At 46.7% G+C, this 16,775-nt stretch overlaps 1 protein-coding gene across 1 annotated transcript; it reads left to right on the top strand.

The window, feature by feature from the left end:
• The first annotated feature begins 299 nt into the window (after positions 1-299).
• On the top strand, positions 300-15,505 carry LOC128741427 (uncharacterized protein DDB_G0283697-like). The gene is made up of 6 exons (XM_053837234.1): positions 300-1,148; positions 11,997-13,731; positions 13,803-14,173; positions 14,233-14,401; positions 14,461-14,732; positions 14,801-15,505. Exons 1-6 carry the CDS (start codon positions 521-523, stop codon positions 14,974-14,976), a joined length of 3,351 nt encoding a protein of 1,116 aa, XP_053693209.1. The 5' UTR covers positions 300-520; the 3' UTR covers positions 14,977-15,505.
• The last annotated feature ends 1,270 nt before the right edge of the window (positions 15,506-16,775 follow it).

The following is a 16,775-nucleotide window of genomic DNA, read 5'->3' as shown; positions in this document are numbered from 1 at the left end:
TAAACCTGTTTCAATAAATTTAAATAAAGGTTTATCTGGTTCTTGAGAGGCGTACTAAAAACACCCTAAATACGCTACACGCACGTATTGGTCACCATTCTAGAACGTAGTTTTTAGACAACTCCCGCATAAAATTTCATATAGCAATGTTTTATAGCAAACATATCAATGTATGCGTGAACGCTGCTTGAGAAATTGAAAATCACAGAAATAACAACAAAAAGCAGACTTAACTGTCAAAATCTCTGTCATCAAAGTCTGCCTTTTTCATGCATTTTACAATGTTTTCGGATTTTCTGGCAAAAGTTTTTTTAGTGCTTAGTGTATTTTAAACCATTTCTTCCGGTCATTGCTAGTGGAATATTATTCATGGTTTAGCGCACGACAAAATGCAGCAAAAGTTTGCTTCCAATTGCATCCGGCAAACTTATCGCTGATTTCAGAAACGAGCGTTATTTTCGCGGCGTCTTTAGAAGCTTGTACACTTTGCGGCGGTATAAACAAAATCGAATTCGAAGAAATGGATCAATATCCCTACAGCATCCCGCCAACCTACCAACCATATTCGGATGAGGTAGCGAACAAACCGGGCCCTGATGCGCAAGTTTCTTCAGCTGCCGATACGTACTATGTTAATACCGGTTCTGCTGTGGCTGGATTTGGGTTTGTTCCGCCCATACCACAGCAACAACAACAACAACAGGAAAACTTACCTCCAGTGCAAGCCAATGGATTAATGCCTTCAATACAGACCGGCAGCGGCCCTGCTGGTTATGAACTCTACCCAAATCAGCAGTTTGCCACAGTGCCGGAACCTATTCCGGTAAATTCATCCATAGTTCCAATGGAAACATCCGTTGATCCAGTGACGATTCCGCAAATGATACCGGTCAGAGCACCTGACTATGAACAACCGAATTACATCCGTGAAGCGAATGATAGCGGTCAGCTCATGGGCTACCAGGCAATTCCCGTGCCAGAAACACAACCGGAACAAGTGATGCAAACGACGCTGGAACCGGCGCCACAGGCATACGACGAAATTCAACTAGGAATGGAAAAGACGGCCTCCAATCTTCCGAATGATGAACCAATTACTGCTGCAGGCACAAACGAGGAGGTGACAGCTTCCCAGGAACAGTTAACAGGTAAAAAATGAATTTATAATTGGGCAAATCTGCTGAATGTTGTATAGAATACATGAAAATTCGGTCGTATATTATGGATATCGAAACTGTTTGTTTTGCTTTAACATAATTTTTAAATAGCGAGCAGTTAATCTGGCTTTAGACAAGCGAAGACATTGAAATTTGTTGCAATACTCTGCTTTGTGAGTCGAACCATTATTCTTTGAACTCTTAATGTACTACGCAGGGGACAAGCGAGGATAACAAACCAGGTCTTATTAGGCTCGAGCATGACAACATAAAATTTTTATTAAAAGGGGCACCATTCTATTAATTGATTTTGTATTGTCAAATTTTGTGATATTTTTTGTTTTAAAAAGTAAGGTAACAAGGTTTTTGCAGCGTAAAGTCTGATAGGGTGTAGTCCCCTACGATAAAACTGAACCTTGTCGTGGTGTAGGGCTTTTTAACTAATCAGTAAATGAACAGCGGTCACGTTTACTTCTGAATGTGGGTATATATCAAAATACTTTTGTGATTTCAAGTGGGACTCGGGGTAAAAATTTACCAAATGTGATTGTTGCGTTGTTCAGAAAGTGCTTTTATTCCGTTTAAGAATAATGCCAGTATGGGGATCTCTGACAATAGATGAAGTTTTCTGGGATTCATCCCTGTTTATAACAACTGTCACAAATATCTCCGAAAAATGTCGGATTGATTCAGTTGGTCGGAGGCTTAGGGTTAGTAAGGGGATGTAAGCGGGATACCAGATCCAATTGGATGCCGAAGGACCACTCTGTAATGATTACGGGTAATAGCACTTCTTAGGTAGCAGATGGGAAAATTAGGTCAATTCGTGTCGCGTGTTCAAGTTTCGGCTAGGCGGTGCTGCTAGATAGAGTAGGATTTTTGCACTGGCCCCGTGGCTGTCCTGAGCTCTGATGGCTGCCCGCGGGCTCTGTCTATGGGAAGGGGTCGAGTCTTAAAGAAACGTTTAAGCCCAGAGCTTTACAGCACTTTGGTCTCGGCGGGCGAGTCTCTATATTTTGAAGCTTCTGTCGACTACCGCGAACGTCCAGCTTGTGCTGCGCTCAATTTACTTCGTATCGTGGGAATGCATTGTGAATGCTAAGGGGATGAAAGATTAAATTTGCCCTGATAAGTTGATCCGAGTTGCTCCGAAATTTGTCTTATCTATTGGTTCATTTGTGGTTGTTTGTGTTGGGAAACTAAAAGCGTGCGCGCGGTTGAAGACCAGTGTCAGGCGGGGCTGACGAATTCTCCACTTCTTCACTATACCACATATTGCAACTCGAGTGGTACAAAAAGTCCAAAGCACATTTACAAATTCGATCTATTATTTTTCTTCTCATCATCATCATTATCATCATCATCGTCATCATCATCATTATCATCATCATCGTCATCATCATCATTATATTTAAAATATGACATTCCGGCCTTTGGCAGAGAGATCTTAGAGTCAGTTCGTGGAGTCCGCGCAGGGCCGAAACGCCTCCGCCTGCGGGTATAGGCGTGACGGCTATGCTTGGGGCTCTACCTGTGTTTTAGTGGGCGCCAGTGCCTGTCTCGTCAGGTAGAATTGATGTTTGAGGTCTCCCTGACACTTTGTTGACAACACAAAAGGGCCCAGCGCAGAGTTTTATACGCTATTAAGCGACCAGTTGGATAACCCGAAAAAAAGGAAAAAAAGGAAAAGTAAAGTCTGATAGGGTGTAGTCGGGTTTATTTCCTTGAGAATGTAATAACTACATATTTGTAGGAGTTTAGCTACAAGCGGTTGTCTATACAGCATTTCGCAAGAATCTTGAGCTGCTCCTCGAGAACCGCTTATTTACTTTTTACTTATGTGGCTTGCCGTCCTAAGACTAAACCTGTTAAACAAAGTTTCTCCATGTAACTCGGCTACCGCTCTCCAATTCCTCGGACACCGAGTACTCTCCGCCAAATCTCGCTCCACTGGTCGTCTTGTTCCTACCGGATTTGAGGCGAACACCATCTTTACAGGGTAGTTGTCCGGCATTCTTGTAACATGCCCTGCCCATCGTATCCATCCAGCTTTAGCCACTTTTTGGAAACGGTTTGCTATAGAGCTGTGTGAATTCATGGTTCATCCTCCGCTTCCATAGATACTCCGTTCTCCTGTACGCCACCGAAAATCGTTCTTAGCATTCGTCGTTGGAAAACCCCGAGCTCTCACAGGTCCTCCTCGGGCGTTGTCCATGTTTCCTGCCCGTAGAGAAGAACCGGTCTAATAAGCGTACTGTACAGGGTACACATTGTACGGAACTTGGCCGTAATTCCTTGTGAATCCCTTAGTAGGCACAAATTCCGCTGATAATACGCCTCCGAATCTCACGGCTAGTATCATTGTCCGCGTTACCAGTGAGCCAAGGTAGACAAATTCGTCGACTACCTCAAACTCATCCCCGTCGATCATTATACTACTGCCTAAGCGGCGTCGGTCGGTCTCGGTTCCGCTGGCCAGCATGCACTTTGTTTTAGACGTATTTACCTTTAACCTTATCTTTTCTGCTCCGCGCGTTAGTCTGGTATACTGTTCGGTCACCACCACAGATGTTTTGCCGATAATATCCATGTTATCCGCAAAGCAGACGAATTGGCTAGATTTGTTGAAGATCATGTTCCGCGTGTTGATATCCGCTCGGTTCATAACACCTTGTAGCGCTAGGTTGAACAGCAGACATGAGAGACCATCACCTTGACGAATCCCTCTGTGTGATTCGAATGAGTAACCCACCCGTAATCCGAAAACAGGACTGTATGGTATCCATCGCTTCCTGGGAAAGCTGTTCTCGTCCATGATTTTCTATAGCTCTTTCCGGTCGATGGTATCAGATGCGGCTTCTAAGTTAACGAACGAAGAGTGCGTGAGAAGTCTGTATTCACGACCCTTTTGGAGGATTTGCCGCAATGTAAATATTTGATCCATTTCCGACACATTTCGGCTCGTGACACAAAGCCTTTGCGGGGTCCGTTCAGTTTCTGGTAAAGGTTTTGCGTTTCCTGAGAATGATGCAGCCGCTCCAATTCTGCATATTCCTGCTCTTCCAGATAGCGCTTCGTCTCCCGAAAGATTTAGTTTCGCTGCATCTGATTTGCATTCTGCATGCTGCATTCTGATTTGGACAGTTTGTGTTATACGCGTCAGTAATCCTACATTGAAGTCGCTAGCGGCGATATCCAGTTCATCTGCATTCCGTATATTATTGTGACAGGAATTACGTGAGACAATCAGATGTTCCCTAAAAGAAACTCCAATATGTTTTCCTCGAATTCCTGAATTGTTCTCTCTTTAGAGGATTAGCTTCGATGTCGAAAATGATATGTCTGTGGTCTGATAAACTTGGTTCATCAGAGACATGCCAATTTTTAGCTTTCTCTGCAAGGGGGTGCTGCATATTCATAGAGTAAGGTCTAAGACCTCTTGTCTGATAGGTGGTGGTGGATAGGTAAGGTGGTGTCATTCCCTACAATGATTACATTGACATGGTTAGAAGTAAAATATTCAAGTAAGTACTCACCTCTGTTATTTGTATTCGAGCTGCCTCATGTCGTGTGGTGTGCGTTGGCGTCGCAGTCTATCACGTATGGCTTGTTGACTGCCTCGCAGCACCGCACGGACCCAGCAATCTCGGGCGGTGGTATCTCGTCCTAGTCCTGTGGAAAGTAGGCGGGCGCAACGACTATCTCCTGTTTCCTTAGTCATCGGGGCGAGGTAATAATCGAGTTTACGTCAGGTCGCGGCAATTTCTCCAAGGACCTGAAGCAGAGCTTGCTCATGCTTCGGAGAACCTTGAATGCAGCGACCAAAACGCACAACGACCTCGTGGCGCGTGCAGGAGAGGCTAAGAAGGTGACCGTGAAGGCGTCGAAGGCAGTACAAACGGACGCTTGCCCGTTGACGGAGTGTCGTAACGCGGCCCAGGAGGCTACGGAAAGCGCTACCAGCAGCGGTAAGGCATCCGCCAAGCGCCCGAGACAGTCCCCGGGGGATAGCACCCCTGGCGGACCGAAAAAACGCCTGATCGGTAAAAGCCCTCAGGCTAGCGGGTTGGCAGAGCTAACCGATGAACCAGCGGGAAGCTCCAAGACAGGTGGCCCGTGGACCGAGGTTAGGGCCAAGAGAAAAGGCGGAGGAGGCTCCAGTAAAAAAACTGCTCCACCTAAACCGGCAAGAAAGCGAGCGAAGAAGGGCGACGCTCTTATCCTGAAAACCGACGGGTCGAAATACTCGGAGGTTCTGAAAGCCATGAGAGGAGACGCCCTACTCAAGGATCTGGGCGCGGACGTACGGAGCATCCGCCGCTCACGCACGGGCGATATGATCCTCGAGTTAAAGAAGGACGCCACAAAGAAGAGTTCCGCATACAAGCCCATAGCGGAAGGAGTGCTCGGGGACGGAGTGAAGGTACGTGCTCTCACACCAGAAGTGACTCTCCAGCTTAAGAACCTGGACGAGATCACCGAAGTGCGTGAGGTCGTACAAGCTCTCAAAGAGCAAAGTGGAGTGGTGGTGGCAACCGAGGCGGTTCGCCTACGCAAGGGTCCGGCCGGGACCCAGGTAGCCACCATACGACTTCCGCTGATTGACGGAAACAAAGCCCTGAAAGCTGCTAGGCTAAAAGTGGGGTGGTCGGTATGCCCACTGAGCGTGTCCAAGCAGTCGGAAGCTTGCTTCCGGTGTTTCGAGCACGGACATAAAGCCTGGAACTGCAAGGGGCCAGATAGGAGCCAGTTGTGCAGGAGATGTGGCAGTGCTGGCCATAAAGCAAAGGACTGCGCGGAGCCTCCTAAGTGCCTGATCTGTACCGGTAAACGGGACGCAAAGCACGTAACGGGAGGTCCAAGGTGCCCGGCCGGTGTGCCGGCGACTAAGCCACGTTCATAGTGCAAGTGACACAACTCAACCTGAACCACTGCAGCACAGCTCAGCAGCTGTTACACCAAGCAGTTTCTGAGTCAGCAATGGACAATGCCATAGTCTCGGATCCATATCGCGTCCCTGCCGGAAACGGCAACTGGGTCTCGGATAGGTCTGCGACGGCGGCTATATGGACAACAAGCAGGTTCCCGGTTCAGGAGGTTGTGTCAACTGCAGACGAGGGATTTGCGGTTGCCAAAGTGGGTGGAGTGTTCTACTGCAGTTGTTATGCTCCGCCGAGTTGGTCTATCGAGCAGTTTACGCGGATGGTAGACCGAGTATCAGTTGTGCTGACTGGTTTAAGGCCGGTGGTTGTGGCGGGCGACTTTAACGCTTGGGCGGTAGAGTGGGGAAGTCGTCGCACGAACCATAGGGGTCGGATTCTGTTTGAGGCTCTGGCAAAGCTCAACGTAGATCTGGCCAACGTCGGCAACACAAGTACCTTCAGTAGGAACGGTGCGGAGTCTATCATCGACGTGACTTTCGGCAGTCCTGGTCTGATAGGAGATTGGCGGGTAGATAATGGCTACACTCACAGTGACCACCAGGCGGTCCGCTATGGTGTCGGTCAGATAACGAGGCGGCAGGCGGCGAGTAGGGCCAACACTCCAACCACCCGTGGATGGAAGACATCATACTTCGATCCCGAAGTATTTGTGGAAGCGATCCGGAGAGAGTGCGGTGATCGCGGTATGCCCGATCCGAACGCTGATCATTTGGTTGAGGTACTGTCGCGAGCATGTGACGCTACCATGCCTAGGAAAGGTCGTCCTAGGTATGGCAGGTCACCGGCTTACTGGTGGACAGATGAAATTGCGGAACTCCGCGGAGCGTGCTTTCGTGCGAGGAGAATTATGCAAAGAGCTCGTTCGGATGAAAGCAGGGCTGAACGTCGAGTAGCACTTGTTGCTGCACGCGCAGCGCTTAAGAGCGGGATAAAAGCTAGTAAACGAGACTGCTTTGAAAGGTTATGTGCTAGTGCCAATGCGAACCCGTGGGGTGATGCCTACAGAGTCGTAATGGCAAAGACCAAGGGTGTGATGGCGCCCGCAGAGCAATCGCCAGAGATGCTGGAGCGGATCATCGAGGGCCTCTTTCCGCGCCACGAGCCAAGGCCCTGGCCCCAGGCCGCTGAGTCGTCCCACGGCCGACGTTCCAGTATCTCAGACCATAGCGTAGGATGGTCGGCCTCCCAGCCGAACATCCAAAGTAACGTGGGCGACGGCGGTTTGGAGGTCGGGGAGGAAGTGACGGTTACGAACGAGGAACTCATTGATATCGCTAAATCCCTAAAGGTGAGCAAGGCACCGGGGCCAGACGGTATCCCGAATATGGCAATTAAAGCGGCTATTTTAGAGGCTCCCGAATTATTCGGGGCAGTAATGAATAGATGCCTGGAAGCTGGCCACTTCCCGGACAGATGGAAGCGACAGAACCTGGTCCTATTGCCGAAGCCGGGAAAACCTCCGGGTATCCCCTCGTCATATAGGCCGATCTGTCTACTCGATACTGCCGGCAAGGTGCTGGAGAGGGTTATCCTTAACAGACTCGTACAGTACACGGAGGGTACAAACGGTCTGTCAAGGAACCAATTCGGCTTCCGAAAAGGCAAATCTACGGTGGATGCCATCTTGTATGTCACTAAGACAGCCGAGGTGGCAATCCAGCCCAAGAGGACAGGTATTCGTTATTGTGCAGTTGTCACGCTCGACGTGAGAAATGCGTTTAATAGCGCTAGCTGGGACTCCATAGCCAGCTCGCTTCGGAACGTCCAAGTGCCGGTGTCGCTGTACAGAATTCTGGAAAATTATTTCCAGAATCGTGTGCTATGCTACAACACGGAGGAGGGTCAGAAATGCGTTCCAATCACCGCAGGGGTTCCGCAAGGTTCCATACTGGGCCCGGTGTTGTGGAACGTCATGTATGACGAGGTGTTGAAGCTAAAGTTTCCGGTAGGGGTGGCGATTGTCGGCTTTGCGGACGATATCACCTTGGAAGTCTACGGTGAATCTATCAGAGAGGTTGAGTTGACGGCTGCCCACTCTATAAGCATTGTTGAAGATTGGATGCGATCCAGGAAACTGGACCTAGCGCATCATAAAACGGAGGTTATCGTGGTTAACAACCGCAAGTCGGTGCAGCAAGCAAATATCAGTGTCGGGGACTGCACTATTTCGTCAACGCGGTTCTTAAAACTCCTTGGAGTCATGGTCGACGACAAGCTCAAGTTCGGGAGCCACGTCGACTATGCCTGCAAGAAGGCTTCCACAGCTATTTCGGCATTGTCTCGTATGATGTCTAATAGCTCTGCGGTATATGGCAGCAAGCGAAGGCTTTTAGCCAACGTGGTCCAGTCCATACTCAGGTATGGCGGGCCGGTGTGGTCATCGGCGTTAGGTACCAAAAGCTATCTAGCCAAGCTGGAAAGCACCTATCGTCTCATGTGCTTAAGAGTGGCGAGTGCGTACCGCACAGTTTCACATGACGCAATCTGCGTCTTAGCGGGTATGATGCCTATTGGTATCATCATCAGCGAGGACGTAGAGTGCTTCAACCAACGTGGAACTAGAGGCATACGGAGTACCACAAGATCGGCCTCGATGATCACATGGCAGCGGGCATGGTCTGATTCCACAAAAGGCCGGTGGACACATAGACTTATCCCGGAACTATCCGGATGGGTCAACAGGCGTCATGGCGAAGTCAACTTCCACCTGACACAGATTCTGTCAGGGCATGGTTGTTTTAGACAGTATCTGCACAAATTTGGGCATGCGGAGTCCCCCGAGTGTCCCGAATGCGCGGACGTTGAGGAAACTGCAGAACATGCTTTCTTCATATGCCCTCGTTTCGAGGGCGTGAGAAGCAACATGATGGCAGTTAGCGGACAGGATACTACTCCGGATAACTTAGTCCAAAGGATGTGTTCTAGCTCGGACGTCTGGGGTGCGGTCAATGCGGCTGCTACCCAGATCGTACTTGAGCTACAAAACCGCTGGAAAGCCGATCAACGGCGAATAAACAGCCTAACTACCATAGTCCAGTAGTTATCTAAGAGCGTGCGTTAAGCACAATAGCCCCTCCCTGAAGTAATACCGATAAGGTGGTTCCAGGGGGGATTGAGGCTGGAGACTCGAGTAGGGTTTTAGTGGGTCTGGATCTTCACGATCTTCACGGGATACCAAACCCCACTCCCTGAGCTGTCTTCTCAGGTGTCTGATAGCAGATTTCCCTACTCGTTAAAAAAAAAAAAAAAAAAAGTCATCGGGGCAACCACCGCAATGGCAACGATGCGACGTCGCGTTGGAAAAAATTGGTTCTTATTTAACAGAATAGCAGTCCTAAAGCTTTCACTGTTAACTGCAATAGATCAACTTACTATTAACGTCTGATGAACCGAGTATCGTAGTATCGTTAATCAGTGGCTCCTGGATCAGAAGTGCCCTAAGCTATTTATTGGTGAACTTCCGGCATATACTTGGCGTGGTGGAAGTTTAGTTGAATGCAACGAAAGCTGCTTATTTTGTGGCAGAATTGCCGTTTTCAATTTGATCCAATAATGGATCGAATCTTGGTGAACGGGTTGCAGCAGCGTTTTCGCTGAGTTGAGCGACCGGGTCGCCGACCCGCACTTTACAGCGGATTGAGCCTCTGGGGTTTACTGTTATTTGCTGGTGGTTGCTACGTACGCCTCTTGCGAGGTTTTCGTGGCGCTCTCCTAGTCTTCGTAGGGTTGCATTGTTTAGGTGGCGGTGCGACACTTCCGGAGGGAAGTTGCGCACTTTCCAACCTTAACGCTACGGAATTGCATTGTATTGTCTTGGTGATGACGGGGCACTCTCAGGCGGGAGTTTCGCTCGTATCGTTCTCGACTTTGCAGCAGAGGCCTAATAATTGGAGTCTCCTGGTCAGCTATGTGATTCAGAAAGACGGCGCGGCCGGTCTGCAACGGGATAATCAACCGTAGCTATGGCTACGCTGAAAGCTTTTAGTATTTCCCTGTATGTGCACCCCGCCCGAGGGTGCTTTGGTGCCGAAGTGACATGCTGTCGAGGTTAAAGTCCTCTTCCAAACCTACGTCCATCACTCCGCCAGTAGCGTCCGAACCGATCGGACTACATATTTGCGATCTACCTCCGTGCACCACCGCCACACCTTTTCCTGTGTTTAGTACCAACTTTTGGCGGTTCTTGGCTTCCCTATCAGTTTTTTAGTGATATTTTCCATTGCGATAGTACCTATCAATTGTCCGTTACCAGTTTAGAACAAAGGGAACAATTTACAGCACAGAGTGCTCTAGTACCATGCAGGCCCCGTTCGACCTTGGGAAACTCAATTATCGCAACCATTCATCTCCTGACACGGGTCGCGTTACGCTGAGGGTTGAGGTCCTCTTCCGCATTTCACCACATATGTAGCATGCTCCTAAACTGCTTTCTACATTGAGAGCAAAAGATTTTTACAAGATTTATCGCATAAGAGACTCGATGTGCAGCACTGGATAGATCTACCACAAATTTGCCATGGAGTCATCCGGAGCTCCACGCCGAGCGACAAATCTTAGCAATCCTCCTTAGCTATACTCCTGTATTTCTGCTGCAACGGTCGACACTAAGCTGAAATTGTTTAAATCACTAATCCTGCCGCACTTTTTTTTTCGGGGATAATTTTCACCTTAGTGCAAATTTGTTTGAACGTCTTCGAGGTGCATTAAATACTGTGCATTAAATTGCTGTGTACGCTTCGTCTATGGTTTGACCAGATACGACCATGTGAGCCATCTGCAAAAAAATCTGTTGGGGTGTTCTCTGCAAGTGTTCTACTCATTCCGATCCTGCTTGTTCTTGAGAAAACTAATAACCACGCAAGTTCCGGCCATACTGCATCGAAGATTCAAAACTTGGTGATCCCTTCAAACAACACTACAAATTACGCCAATTCACTGTTCATTCAAGGTGTTATAAATTGGAATAGTTTACCTCCCATAATAAAGCGCTCATCATCGGAAGCAATTTTCAAACGGGGCTGTATACAGTTTTGGAACCGTAGTTAGATTAGGTAGTAAAATTATTTTGTAAGAAACTAGCAATAATATTACTATGACTGTGACGAGCCGGAGGTAGTATTTTAAAAAGGTTGTACCTTACGCTACTGGAAATAAAGCAAATGACAAATGACAAATGACAAATGACAAATCCTCCATTAACCTGGTTGTAACAGAACGCTCGGGTCCCGATACAATTTTCCATCACTTGTTCACTCCTTTTAGGGAGCCACACGTGGCGGCTCATCAGAAAAGGTCGGTCACTGGCGGAGTTATAGTTATATATAGCTACAGATACCAGGATCATGTTCAAACATTGGTCTCTCGCATTAAATTGAAACCAACAGCGGGATCTTTCGACGCTTAATCTATTTCTGTATTCCAAGGAGACGTACGATTCAGTTAAACGAAACAAGCGGTGGTAGACGAGGCTTCAATTCAAGTTGCTTTTTATTCAAGTGACGCTGAAGAGATCTTGAAAACTTGGGCGACTTCAGCGAAATCCACGAAGTGCCAATCAACAGGTTAAAAACTGAAAATATCTGCTCGTGACATCCGACGCGTATTAGAAAATGACCACAATGTCAAACCTTACAAATTCGAAAAGGTGTTTGATCTTACACCGATGCTGCATCCAATTAGACTTGAGAAAGCGAAGGAGTCACTTCGCTTGGTCGAAAGCGATAAATTGCCGATGCACGATGTTTTTGATGAGAATTTTTTTTAATTATTTAGCAATTCGTAAATGCTTAAAACGATAGCCGTTCTGTTTAGATTCCGCCCTCGATTGCCGGATCCTATCCGTCGGTTTGTTTAATTAGGCCTGTTTTATTACGTTTACGTTTCTTCTTCCTCACAGAAGTGTCACCATCGGCAGAACCAACAACAGACCACACCGAATCAATGGAAACCCCGATCCCAGAAGCTCTACCGTGCGTAGAAACTGCTCAACCAGACCACACCGAATCAACGGAAACCCCGATCCCAGAAGTTCTACCGTGCGTAGAAACTGCTCAACCAGTTTCGAACGATGGACCCGAGCAAAATGAACCCCCAGCTTCGGTTGAAGATGTGCAAATGTCTGAGAAGGATACGTCCGCTCCACTTACCAGTACCGATGTCCCATCAGACGCAGCAGAGACTCAACCCGAAGCTGCAATGGAGATCGATTCTACTACGACCCCGGTAGCCTCTAGCAAACCCGTTGAAATTCCGGAAGATCATAGCAGCATAACGGCAAAGAAAAAACGCCGCCGAATAGTCCAACTGAACGATGATGACGACAGTGAAGAAGAGGATGGCCCCGACCGGCTGGAATTGCTTCGTTCACCAGAGCCGCCAAAGGATGAGGAAGAGCCGACCGGTACTGCTAATGTTGGTCTGGATGCTTGCACAGGCGATGAAAAACCAAACGATGACGATGCTGCCGCTGCTGCTGCTGCCGGTAGTGAACGAGAAGACGACGAACGACCAGGATCGGCTGATTCTGGGGAAAAAAGAAGTGCTGTTTCGATTTTTCAGAATGTGGTAATGATTCCTGCTGGTGACTCGGATGCTCACAAGAGGAAAAAAATACGAGTGCTGGAGAGTGACGACGAGGAAGAGGAACAGCGGGTGACGGAGAGTGTCGACGATATAGGATTAACCGGTGATGGCGATGGTGGTGACGAGTTAAACCGGGCTGGAGACCTGCTGATTGATGAAAATGCAGAGCTTGGCGATTACGGTGCGATGGAAGGTATCGAAATGGACAAGATGGAACAGATTGTGACGATGGATGCACCGATCATTGATCCCAGTAGGATGATTAACGAAGATGATGATGATGATGAGGATGATGACGAGAACGAAAACGATGCTGGTTCAGAAGGTGGTGAGAAGGAGAAGGATGGCAGTGACCAGGAAGAAGAGGAAGCGGAAGGTAGTCAAGATGAAGAGTTGGGTGAAGAGGAAGAAGTTGTGGAGGAGGGAGTTGAGATGATCACAGCTGAAGATGATGATGGCGAAGCGATTGGAATAGCCACGGATGATGAGAAAGAACTGGAGGAGGAAAAAACGGCATCGGAGGAAAATGACGATCGGGGGAGTAGCCAGGAAAATCAAGCTTCTGATGCAGAACAATCCGATCAGGATCAGCCGAGTGGGGAAGAATCATCCAAGGAAGAGGAAGAAACCCGAAGTCACAACCGAAGCGTCTCGCGATCGGCGACGGCTTCTCCTGTCGATGGGGAGAAGGAATCTCGATCATCGGATCAAAGGAAAGGGGATGGTCACAAATCGGGAAGCGAAGACGACGTTGTTTGTCAAAATGATTTAGAACTGAATACGATTTCGCTGCTAACGGATGAGGAAGATGACAATACTACTCCCTTACCTCCCCCGAAGAAGGAGCTCCCGGTGGTGCGGATAGTGAACATCAAAAAGGAACTTCTGGATACCCGATTTGTTAAGCGGGAACCAGGACTACATAAGCCGCAGTCGGCGACGAGCTATCAGCAACAGCATTATCTCAAACAGCAGCAGCAGATGGCGCAGAGGAAGGAAGAAAAACAAAAGAAGAAGCAGAAGAAACAACGGATATTCGACAATAACGAGTAAGTATCACGTTCAAACAGAAAATATAACTGAAAATATTATAATTTTCCAATACTTGTGCTTCTTTTAGCCCTTTCGGAGCCTGGTCCAGCTCTTCCAGCGAGGATGAGTTCATTCCAAACGACATTTACTTCGGCACGCCGGATCGGGTGTTTACAGCGAGCACCAAAATTCGCTGCCAACGACAAAAGATGGCCAATGAACGGTACTCGAAGTATACCGGCGGAAAATCCGGCAAACGGCACTATACGGATGATTCGGACGTCGAAGAACGACGCAAACGGAAGCAAAAAATGGAGCAAATTGCGCGGTTAAATTTGCCCGCCTATCAACAAGCACAACTGCAGAGTCTGGTCAAGAAGAAGAACAAAAAGAAACACGGACGGTTCTACGATAAATCGCAGGACATTCCGAACGATATCTATTTTGGAAACGTTAACGGTTTGTTGAACATTGATTTTAAAAGAAATCAACAAATATTAAAAGTATTTTTTCTCCAGTGCCGCTTCACGTACTATATGCCTTTGGAAGCAGCTCCTCGGATGACGAGCGAGCGGATCAAAATCGACCTAATACATCATGGAGACCGCCACAAGCTGCGCCCGTCAAGCATGGTAAATACCAAACAACCAGTAAATCATACAAGACCACATCCTCTTCAAGTTACAGGTATTTCGACAAGTTAAACTGAAATTCTCCATTCAATAGTAATCTTATTCTAATTACAGTAAGTCCACAGTTAGTCCCAGTAATGATCGCTCTGTGCAAGCCATGAAAGAGTATCTGAAAATTGCCGGTTTTAAAAATGTCAAGTTTCACAAACTGTGGGAAGGTTGCAAATCAAACCAGGAACGAGCAAACGCGATCCTGCGCCTTATGCAAGAGAAGGGTCTCGAAGGAGAACCAACGATTGCGAAATGTCGCGAGCTGCGCAAGCAGCTGCAAATGGAACGCGAAGCAAAAGTACTGGACACAAGCTTGATCATCGATGGCGGTGAAGGTAAGCATGAAATAGCCGAACTGGGTTATTGAAAATTTCACTTATTTATGTGCGCGAAACTCTTCTAGGTCGTATAACGCGACGAAGTGCACGACAACCGCAAAACCAGAACTCCAGTGATCCTTCCGATCCGAACGCACCTTCCACGTCCGGACTTTCGCAGGCACCGGTCGTTCCGCCCGAAAGTTTAGAGACGTTAAACCGCATTCGCAATGTGATCGATCCGGACTCGGATGGAGAGTAAAATCAGTTTTGTACATAGTCCAACCAATCGTGTACGGAAAGTCGTCTACAGGTGGCCATAAAGTGTATTTTGGTTCTAGGTTTACTAATCATATGGTGGAATTTCCAAACAATTTCGTAACATAGACATTTTTTCTATATAATTTTTCATTGTTCGACCACAGAATATCGCTATATTTTATACAAAAAGATTAATAGATTTTATATTTTCTGAAAGAAAATGCTTCTCTGAGGAATAAAGTTTATTTTACACTCGCTTCCTTCGTTTCTAATGAAAAAAGTAAAAGTTTAGTACTAATATTAATAATTCATTTCGACAAAACAACATTTACGCGTATATAACGCGCACAGCTGTGTATAAAACTAATACTAACTTGCAAGAATGTGAATGCTTAGAACCCATTAAAATCAAAAGTCACTCTCCCTAGATTATCTACAATCATACTATAATATAATAGTCAGATAAGATTAATTTCAGTTTTGTACATTAGTAAAAAATAGTATGTTAGAATGTAAAATCTCCAATAAAGTATGGCTTTTAAAGTGAAGTGTAGTTTAAATTATTATATGATTTTTGCTGTAGGTATAAAGTAAACGTTTGAATTGAGTTCAAATCTATCCATCAAGTTTACATGATTTAGGGCATACAAGTTAGAATTGATTTTTTGAGCGTATCATATATCATGAACCAAAAAATTCGACTCATAACATTCGGCATGGACCCAGCAAATGAAATAAGGACGCTTAATGGAAGCTACCTATCGCTAAATTCGTGGATGGTGGCATCCATGTGATGGGTCCATCTGGATCTGCACACCGGGCTTCTTCCGCGACGAATCTTGTAAAGAATTTTTTGCTCTCAATGTAGCAAGCATGCTGGATTTTGAGCAAATTGCTGAGAACCCACGGTGTAACGCGACCCGTGCCTAAAGATGAATGCTTGAGGGGCCTAATTAAGTTTCCCAAAGTTGAACTGAGCCTGCATGGCACCAGGGCACCCTGTGCAGTAAATTGCTTTCCCTGTTCACTGCTGGTAAAGAACAGTGGATTCTATTTCCCAGCAAATTAACATCATAGAGATGGAACAATTAAAAACCATTTTAAATTGAATTTAAATAATAACCCATGTGGAGGATCAACGTTCGGGAGTTATTCTCACATCGCCAACTGTTGTAAACGTTATAAGACCAAAAGCACCTGACTTAACACTATGCGGTCCAACGATAACATAAAATAAAAAAATTGGAATGTATCGAATGAAAAATCCTTGTCCGATCACCAGTAAATTATATTTGATTATGAAAAAAATGATTTATGAAAGAAATCTTAAAAGATTCCAGGAAAACAAACTGGGATCAGCATAATTTGAACCTGAAGGTTGGAGTCAAGAGCTTGAAATGCTACTCAAGAACAAGAGGACAATTCAAAACAACTTTCACACCTGATCCAACTAGCAAATCATGAAAGCTGTCCTGCAAAGGAACGCTCTATGAATAGAGATGTACCCAGGTGGAACAAAACCTTAGTGAAATTTAGAGAGTAAACCCGGAAATTATTTAACGAGTTAGACGAACGCAACAGTGGGAGAAGTATAAACAAATTCTCACTGCCTATAATAAAGAAATACGAAGATCAGAGAGGATTCACTGGCAACACACATATGTGGAAGCCTCAGTCGAGGCTGGCCGTGTCTGAGTAGGAGGCAATCGGCCAGAAAACGGCTAAAGGTGCAAGTGAAAAACATTTTTCCGGCGAAGCACGATGTCGTGGTCATAATGGGCGACGAAAACTATTTAACGC

This window comes from Sabethes cyaneus, chromosome 3 (assembly GCF_943734655.1).
Source record: "Sabethes cyaneus chromosome 3, idSabCyanKW18_F2, whole genome shotgun sequence".
In the NCBI taxonomy this organism is placed as follows: domain Eukaryota; kingdom Metazoa; phylum Arthropoda; class Insecta; order Diptera; family Culicidae; genus Sabethes; species Sabethes cyaneus.
This window is presented reverse-complemented; position numbering and strand designations above follow the sequence as displayed.

Excerpts from the sequence above, each read along its gene's own strand:
- LOC128741427 (XM_053837234.1), top strand. The coding sequence starts at position 521 with ATGGATCAATATCCCTACAGCATCCCGCCAACCTACCAACCATATTCG. Across the intron at positions 14,402-14,460 it reads ACATCCTCTTCAAGTTACAG|TAAGTCCACAGTTAGTCCCA; the intron begins GTATTTCGACAA and ends TTCTAATTACAG. Across the intron at positions 14,733-14,800 it reads GATCATCGATGGCGGTGAAG|GTCGTATAACGCGACGAAGT; the intron begins GTAAGCATGAAA and ends AAACTCTTCTAG.